The sequence below is a fragment of the Anolis sagrei genome, chromosome 6, assembly GCF_037176765.1.
Source record: "Anolis sagrei isolate rAnoSag1 chromosome 6, rAnoSag1.mat, whole genome shotgun sequence".
NCBI lineage: Eukaryota > Metazoa > Chordata > Lepidosauria > Squamata > Dactyloidae > Anolis > Anolis sagrei.
The window spans coordinates 72,058,920-72,067,887 of record NC_090026.1 but is presented as its reverse complement, the minus strand read 5'-3'; the positions used below and the strand labels follow the sequence as shown (position 1 = coordinate 72,067,887).

Sequence of the window (8,968 nt, the reverse complement as noted above, 5' to 3'; positions counted from 1 at the left end):
TAGTGCGGCTTGAGGAGGGAGGGGGAGGAGGGTGGAGGGAGGGCACGGGGAGGAGGTGGCAGGTCACATTGACATGGGGGTCAATGGCCCACTGAGCTTTCCCTTTCCCTCCATTCAAGGACCTCCTCTGCCCTCACCGCTTACCTCCACTGAAGGCTTGCCTAGGCCCAAGGAAGTGCCTCCAGACACCGACTCCTAGCAGTGCTAGGGTTACCTTCGGGTGATCCTAAGTCCGAAATGATTTGATGGCACACAACAAAAAGTAAACTACATGGTATTTTAATGAACATTTTATAATAATAGTCCCTGTTTTCAGCACATTGTGAGAAAGGGGAAAAAACAATTAAGAGGGCAAGTGTAAAAGAAATAATCCCCTTACATTGGGAATCACAAATTAACTGAACAATGCACCAGTGAGTCAATTTTTTGATAAAAATAAAATAAAATTATTTTGAACAAGAACTATAAATGTTATAAGTTTGTCTGACATCAAATGTTCACATTAACCACATATCAAATGTATATAAAAAAACAACTTAAAAAGTTCTTTATTGCCTTGCTCAGTACAACAAAATATTTTTTCTTTACAGCAAAGTCATGATATTAACTTACAAAGTTATCATCAAAGGTGTACCTTCCTTGAAATGGAAATTGTACTTTATACTCAAAAATCAACTTGAAATGGAAAAGCAAAATGTAAAGTTTCATCAAGATACTATTACACAATATTTAACAAAAAAAATCCTCAGTGAATTTCAATGAATTCATTTATACTTCCGGTCCTTCTCCTCCAGGGACCAACTGTAAGGATTTAAAAAGAAAAAGAAAAAAGGCTTTGTATCATACAAGAAAATGAACACCACAATAATTTTATTTGTAAAAGTTGTGCATCAACTACTATAGCCTTTCTAAAGGTCTGAGTTAAAGGAATCAAATGGCCTTCCGTCTCTCTTGAAGAGACATTAATGAGATCCATTCCATTAACCTACTTCATCCCAATTGTACTTAAACTTTGCAATATGCTAATTTTAATGGTGATAGGGTAAAATTGTAAGCACTGAAAAATTAAAATGTTGATAAATAGCTTTAGGATTCTAAGAGAGTTTTAAAGCATTACCTGGGAGATTTACAACTAACAAAACATCAATTACTAATTAACTAATATTCTAGTTAATTAAAACCTAATTTCATTGCAGGGATTTAAGGGAGTAGGGAAATTAACTATATAAAAATTACTTACCATTGTTATATTATTTCCATTCAACAAAATCTGATCTAATTTTGTAATTCTTCGTCCTTCAGGTGTGATCTCACTGAAAAAAGGTTTACAATTAGCTTTCAAGAAAATAAGGACAACAACAACACTTTTAATTTATTGTTTCTTACTCCATAAGCGCTACTGAAACAATATAAAATGCAGAAACAATATAAAATGCACAAAAACCTTCTTCACAAATAGAATGAAATATGTTATAAATCAAGTTTTCTCAATGTATATAACCAAAACAATGCCAAAAGCCAACCTGACTTTTAATGACTGCATGCTACTGACAGATGGCAACATAAAGCTTCCCTTGGATGGGAATTCCACAACTGCAACTAGGGATGAGACATAAAAGAAGAGCCCATTTTAAAGATTTCAAATTTTGTGCAGTCTTGTTTGAAGGGAGGCTTTTTCTCGCCTGTTAAAGAGTACTGTAAGTTAAAGCATGTACATGGAAGGCCATATAATTGTTCTGTGATCTTTAAAGTATATATCAGAGAACAATCCGTCTGCCACATTTCAAACCAGCTGCAACTTCCGAACACTCTTGAAAGCATCCCCAATGGAAAACAGACACTGGCTGGGATTCCTTAGTGGCCCACAGAGGCGTGAATTCTACACTTGTGTACATCTATTTTTAGTTGCTGCAGAAGTTGGTATTCAGTTTCTCCTTCCAAAGCAATTCAAGCTACACTTTGTAAACCCAGTGAAAACCCCTCCCCAAGCATTTATGCCTGGAGGACAGCAGGGAAAATCAGAGAAGCATTTTGCTAGGTTCTCATAGACCAGTGGTTCTCAACCTTCCTAATGCCACGACCCTTTACAGTTCCTCATGTTGTGTTGACCCTCAACCCTAAAATTATTTTCGTTGTTTTTGCTACAGTTATGAATCGTAATGTAAATATCTGATATGGTGGATGTATTTTATTATTTTTATTTACTGTATTTATATCCTACCCATCTCACCTTGAAGGGGACTCAGAGTGGCTTTACAATAAACAACAATTCGATGCCACATAAAACAGACATATAATAAAAACGTATCAATTGAAACATAAAATTAACAAGCATATAAACATTAAAACTAATCATTAAAAACCATACAATCCAAAGTCATTGTAACATTTTCCTTGTTACATAATTAAAGCATAGTGATTAATCACGAAAACAATATTTAATTATATATGGCTGGAGTTGCACTTAAGAATTGTACCTATTCTGGCTGACATACAAATTCAGTTCAAGAACAAACCTACAGAACCTATCTTGTTTGAAACTTGGGGACTTGCTCATATATGCTTAAGAGAAGGGATGAATTTGCAAAGACTTGAACAGAGCTGTGGATGAGAAAGTTTCTTTTTTAGAGGAAGGCTGCTCTGATGTGACTTCACACCAAACCTGGCTTTTGGAAATCTTAGGCCAAAACCATCAGGGTTTATTTGATCAGATTGTGTTGTCACCATTGTCTTCCTCTGAAGCTGATAAAGAAATATAGGGGAGAAAGGGAAGGGGGAGAGAAAGAGGGGAAAAAGAGAAAAGAAAGGGCGAGAGAAGGGGAGGCTGCAAAAGGGAGGGAAAGAAAAAGAAGAAAGGAGAGTGGGCCACAAGAGAAAGAGAAAAAGGAAGGAAGGAAGGAAGAAAAATGAAAAAGAACGGGAAAGGAGAGAGGAGAAAGAAAGGGAGAGAGAATCACAAGAGAGAGAAAGGAGAGGAAGAAAGAGGAGGAAAGAAAGAAGAAAGAGAAGAGAAGGGAGAATAGGGCAGAAGACAGAGAAAGGGAAGGAGAGGAAGAAAGATAAAAAGCAAGTGAAGAGAGGGTGAGGGTGAGAGCTAGAGAGAAAGGGGAGGAGAGGAGATGAAGAAAGAGATGGAAAAGAAGGGAGGGAAGGAGAAAAGAAAATGAGGGATGGGTAGAAAAAAGGAAAGAGGAAGGAGAGGAGGAAAGGGAGGATGACAGACAGAAAGAAAGAAAGAAAGAAAAAAAGAAAGAAAGAAAGAGAGAGAAAGGGGGACAGTTAGAAAGAAAGTGAGGTGACAAAGGGAGGGAGATAGAGGAAAGAGAAGAGTAAGAGAACTATCAACAGAAAAGGGAGTTATAGAGAGAAGAGACAAGAAGGGAGGGAGAGAAGGGATAAGAAGGGAAGAGAAAAGAGAAGTGAGGAAGACAGAAAGAAAGGGAAGGGATAGAAAGGAGAAGTAGAAAAGATGAGAAAGAGGGAGGCAAGAGAAAGAAAAAGGGAAGTAGAGAGAAGGAAAAAGGAAGGAGGAAGAGGAAAAGAAAAGAAAATAATATAAAAAGAAGAGGAGGAGAAATGGAGAGGGAGAAAGAAGGGAGAAAGGAGGAGGAGGAGGAAGAGAAAGAAAAAGGAAAGAAAGGGATAGAACAAGAGAGAAGGAGAGGGGAGAAAGGATGAGAAACAAAAAGAGAGGGAAAAGGGGGAGAGAAAGAAAGGGAGAGAAAGACAGAGCCCACCTCCTTCTGCTGCATGCTGCTGGAGGACTAGGAAGAGGAGGACAAGCCCTTTTCGGACCCAAAGGAGGCAAAGCAGCGACCCCCTGTGAATGGTCGTTCAATCCCCAAACGGGTCACAACCCACATGTTGAGAACCACTGTCGCAGACAGAAGTGAGGAAGTTAGAGCAGTCACTGAAACTTCTAGAGGACCTCAGCACAGGATGTAATTACCAAATAACAGTTCCCCAGCATCACTTTGTAGGAAGATTTTGTCATACAGGACTGGAAGAACAGCAAGCTGGGTACCTACATCAGTCCAGGACATCATGACTGTACTGTTTGTCACTGAGAGAACAAACATACTGTACATCACACATTGTTTTTCTGAAAGCATATACAGAAGTCCGCAATTACAATATGCAATTAGATCCCCACATAATATGATATCATTAATGTAGATAAGAGTATAAAGAAGAGGTCAAGACAGCAAGTTTGGAAATGTGATCGGGAATAAATAAGTTAGTAAAAGGAGTAATTACTCATCAAATGTGCTGAGACTGGGAGGCAGAAAAATTATACTTACAATTCAGTAACATCTTCTAATACCATGTCTAGAAACCGATGTCAAGGAATAAAGGTTTTTGCTAAAATATTCTTCCAACATTGACCTGATCAGTGGATATTGAAGATAAATAATATTGTTTGCATAATATCATAAGGTAAGGGGTACTTTGATTGTGCTTTTTCTGCATGGCAAAGGGCTGGACTGGATGGTCCATGTGGTCTCTTCCAACTCTATGATTCTATGTTTCTAAGAGATGCTTTTATATTCTTGAGCCACCACAAGAAACAGCCTACTGTATGCAAAACGGCAATTATATACACATCCTGGAAGTGAAAGCACTGAAGGTTCAGTTTGTTAGCTGAAAGCATAGATAAATACCACCAACCTTTTGATGTGCCAATTCAAACACTGGCTATAAGCTCAATTACACAGGTAGTCACCAATAAATGCACAAATCATACTGTAGATCAATGTTATCTAAAGAACAGTACCGCAAAGATCCTTCAGGGAACCCTGACTTAGTTTTGACAAAAGAATTACAGTACATCGCCTTTCCTTCAAATCTCCAAGATCAGTAATGTACATTTTAAATATCTCTCACATCATTTAATTTTTTTAAAAAAAACTAGGACACGGTATTTAGCAATTTTGGAAGTTATTTCTGGGAATCTGTGCTCTAGCAAAAAGGAGACACCAGGCCCATAAAAGTTTCACACTCTTGCTGTCAGTTTAATCTAATATCATTCAAAGCATGAGGGTAAACTGTCATAAAGTGCTACTGGATTTTATTCTTTTTTGTAAAGGATACTGACAAAGTCATCAAATCCTAGGAGTGTACCAACGATTTCTTTGTCACTTTTCATTACGATGTGAATGCGAGAGCCTATACACTTGTCCACCAGTTCTGTTAAGGATAAAGAAATTTTAAAAGGAGATGTTAATTGTTTTTCTCAGCTGGAGAAAAGAAGTCTCTGCAAGAAACCTGTGCTTGGTAAACCTCCTCTTAGACCATACATAGACAAGCATAACTCATGCAGGATTTCAGTGAAGCCCACAAAATACGCTTGTCCCAAAGCACCCTTCGCCTAACTCCTCCCTCCACTGCCACAAATTGTACTCCAACAACATTCCTGCTATTTGGCTGTTTAGACTATCTGGAGGTAGACACCAATGAGGGAAGGCAGGAATATGTTAACTGTTTTTCTCTGCTGGAGAAAGGAAATCTCATGCTCTTATCACCACCAAACAGATGACAGGTACCAGAGTTTAAAAGTGTTATTTCCTGTATAATTGTGCAGAATTTACTTTGAAAATAGTTGTTCTACTCCAGAAACTTCACTTTTGTGGCTGCCACAAACTATGCTGAATTGAAATACTATAGCAAAATGTGCTACAAGATGTCCTGCAAAAATGAAGTTTTTATAGTTTAATAATCTTTTACCGTATTTTGATGATAGAACCAATTAGGAAATATCATTTATAACCCAGGAACAAAAATTGTGTTACATAGTGTAATAAATGTTGGAAATGTGAAGTTCATAAAGGCTCTTAGTATCAGATGTGGTGGACCTGCAAAAAAAGGCTTAAACATTCTGGACACAAATTTATGGGCTCATTCAAGAAATTCTTAAAACAAGAATCAACTTCCAGCCAGAATGTATACTGCTAGGACAGTTGAACAATCAAATAAAAAGGAACATGAGAGAATGCTGCAATAAATGTTAACAGCAACAAGAATTGTATATGTTCCAAGGTGAAAAATGACAGAAATACCAACTATAGAAAATTGGACAGTCAAGATGCAATAAATAATAGAAACAGACTAATTTAACAATGTTGTTGATAGATAAGACATTGGGCACAATCTTAGAATAGAAACCATGTGTTGTCAAAGGCTTTCATGGCTGAAATCACTGGGCTGCTGTGATGTTCCAGTAGCATTCTTTCCTGACGTTTTGCCTGCATCTGTGGTTTGCATCTTCAGAGGTTTGTTCTGAGGACTGTTGGAAGTGAGGCATGTAGAGTGTATATATCTGTGAACTGTCCAAGGTTGGGGGGGGGGGGGGACCTTGTCTGTTTGAAGCAAGTTTTGCAATTAGCAAGACTGAGTAGAATTGAGTAGCCTTGCACCCCCCCCCCCCCGGTGGTTCAATGGGTTAAACCACCAAGCTGCGGAATTTGCTCACCAAAAGGTTGGTGGTTCAAATACGGGGAGCATGGTAAGCTTCCACTGTTAGGCCCAGCTTCTGCCAATCTAGCAGTTCGAAAACATGCAAATGTGAGTATATCATAGATACCTCTTCTGTGGGAAGGTAACAGTGCTCCATGCAATGATGCTGGCCTCATGACCTTGGAGGTGTTTATGGACAACAGAGGCTTTTTGGCTTAGAAAGGGAGATGTGCACCACCACGCAGAGTCGGATACGACTGTTTTATGAAACCTTTACCTTTACTAGCCTTGCAACTGCAGAGTCAGTCAGTGTTGTAGTCTGGAGATATCTTTTGTTTGCCAATAATAGACTTGCAGAATACTACTGGAACAGCCCGAAAAACTCACAGCAACCCAGTGGAAACCATATTATCAAGATATATCTGGGGAGAATGAAAGACTTTATATATAGGTTTGGTGACATAAAATGTTGGGATATTCATTTGCAAATGTTAAAGAAAACTAAAGTAAACAATTGGCTGGATATAAAGTGGAAGAAAAACAATTAAATTGATCGAGAAACTGAAAAAAAGAGATGTTGGAAATCCACTTTGAAAACTAATGTTGTAGAGTTGTAGGTAGAAATGTATGTTCTTCGGGTTGTCATACTCTAAGTATGTCATGTTTTATGTACAGGGTGAGGCAGCATAACTTCCTTTTTAAAAAATGTGCTCAATTTAGTCGGCTGAAGACGAAGTGGAGCGCTAGTGGTCTCATTCGAGAAGCGGGAGTATAAAGTTTTGTCCTGACACAGTTCAGTCCATCATGCATTGGAACAGTGAGGAGCATACTTTTGCCATTGAGGCCTACTTTTCGAGCGGATTTGGAGTGGCCGGCCAGCTCTCCAGATTTGGCCCCTTGTGATTTTTTTTCTAATCCCGTGTTTATGCGAACCGTCTAAGGACCCTACAAGATTTGAAGACCAACATCCAGGAAGAAACTGCCAACATAATGCCTGCTATGCTGCCAAGTCATGACAAACACCAGAAATTGCTTTACTCAGTGTATGGCGAATGGGGGACGTCACCTACCTAATTTGATCTTCAAAACTATGTAAAACAAAACTTTAGGTATGCGGAGCTTGGAGCAACGTCAATTCCAGACAATTTCACCCTATGTCTGGAAGCTCTGTCAAACTGGCTACGTGCTAACAGACTGAAGATGAACCCAGCGAAGACTGAGATTCTCTGGCATGGTCGCCTGGCAGGTCTGACTCCATTACCCACCTTCGATGGTGCTGCCCTATCTCCATCGATCACTGTTAAGAGCTTAGGTGTTGTCCTGGATTCACAGCTGACAATGGAAGCTCAGGTCACTGCTGCCAGGAAACAGGCCTTTTTCCATCTACGACAAGCGAGGCAACTGGCACCCTACCTATCTGACGAGGCTCTGGCAACTGTCATCCATGCCACGGTCACGTCTACGCTGGACTATTGCAACGCCCTGTAGGTGGGCCTTCCGATGTCTACGACCCGAAAGCTTCGTATTGTTCAGAACGCGGCAGCCAGGTTACTCACAAGAACGCCCATGAAATACCATATAACACCAGTGCAGCAACATTTACATTGGCTTCCAACTGAGTACCGTGGCCTGTATAAGATGCTAGTTCTGACCTTTAAAACTCTTTACAGCCAGGGTCCATCGTACCTTAGGGACCGCCTCTCCTTCTCCCATCATCGGAGGTCGCAACAACCAGCCCAACGTGACTTACTCCATATACCGGGTCCTAGAGAAGTGCACTTGGAAAGGACCAGACGCAGGGCTTTTTCTATTTCTGCCCCTGCCTTGTGGAATTCCTTGCCACCCTACATGAGAGCCATGCGTGACTTAGGGCCTTTTACTCTCGCACTTAAGACCTGGCTTTTTACTAGAGCATTCGATCTCTGTTGATTTTTAATTTTTGTATGTATGTATTTTATCTTTTGTAATTTAGCCTAGAGCATTCTCTAGGTGATTAATAAGTTATTAAATGATAATGATGATGATTTAAAAAAAATTCTGATTCATACAATGGGTTTTATTAAGTTTTGAAAAAAAGGAAGTTATGCTGCCTCACCCTGTATTTACAAGTATTGCTCCTTTTTGTGTTTTTGTTGTAAAAAAAATAATTAAAAATATTAGGAGAACAAAATAGAACAAAGCTGCTTCTCGAGTTCCTTCATCCCACTTCCAAGAAAACTGACAGAACTTCCCTGACGCAGGGCCTCAAACATAGGTTTCGCCTGAAGCTAATGGCCAAGGAAGCGGGGAAAGAGCATTTACCACTTCAGTCATTTATCTTTTTAATTTGCCAGACAAATATGACAGCTCCCCACTTCTCCCAAACGCCACGCTTCCCCTTCCCCTTCCTCCTCGTCGCGTTTCCCTCAGTTTGTTACCAAGAGGTAGAAGCTGAGACGGGTTGGTCGTCGCGTTGGCCGCCATCTTTGCGCCAGACCCAACTAATCAATTCCACCCCCTCCGCGCGGCGCTGCTT

General features: G+C 39.7%; 1 protein-coding gene across 1 annotated transcript; it reads right to left on the bottom strand.

Annotated features, from left to right (window-relative positions):
- Positions 1-263: 263 nt before the first annotated feature.
- On the bottom strand, positions 264-8,968 carry LSM5 (LSM5 homolog, U6 small nuclear RNA and mRNA degradation associated). Its single transcript, XM_060781640.2, has 5 exons — positions 8,871-8,968; positions 5,092-5,187; positions 4,302-4,329; positions 1,241-1,313; positions 264-801 (listed from the first exon to the last, which is right to left on the bottom strand). The coding sequence occupies exons 1-5, from the start codon at positions 8,914-8,916 to the stop codon at positions 769-771; spliced, it is 276 nt and encodes a 91-aa protein (XP_060637623.1). The 5' UTR covers positions 8,917-8,968; the 3' UTR covers positions 264-768.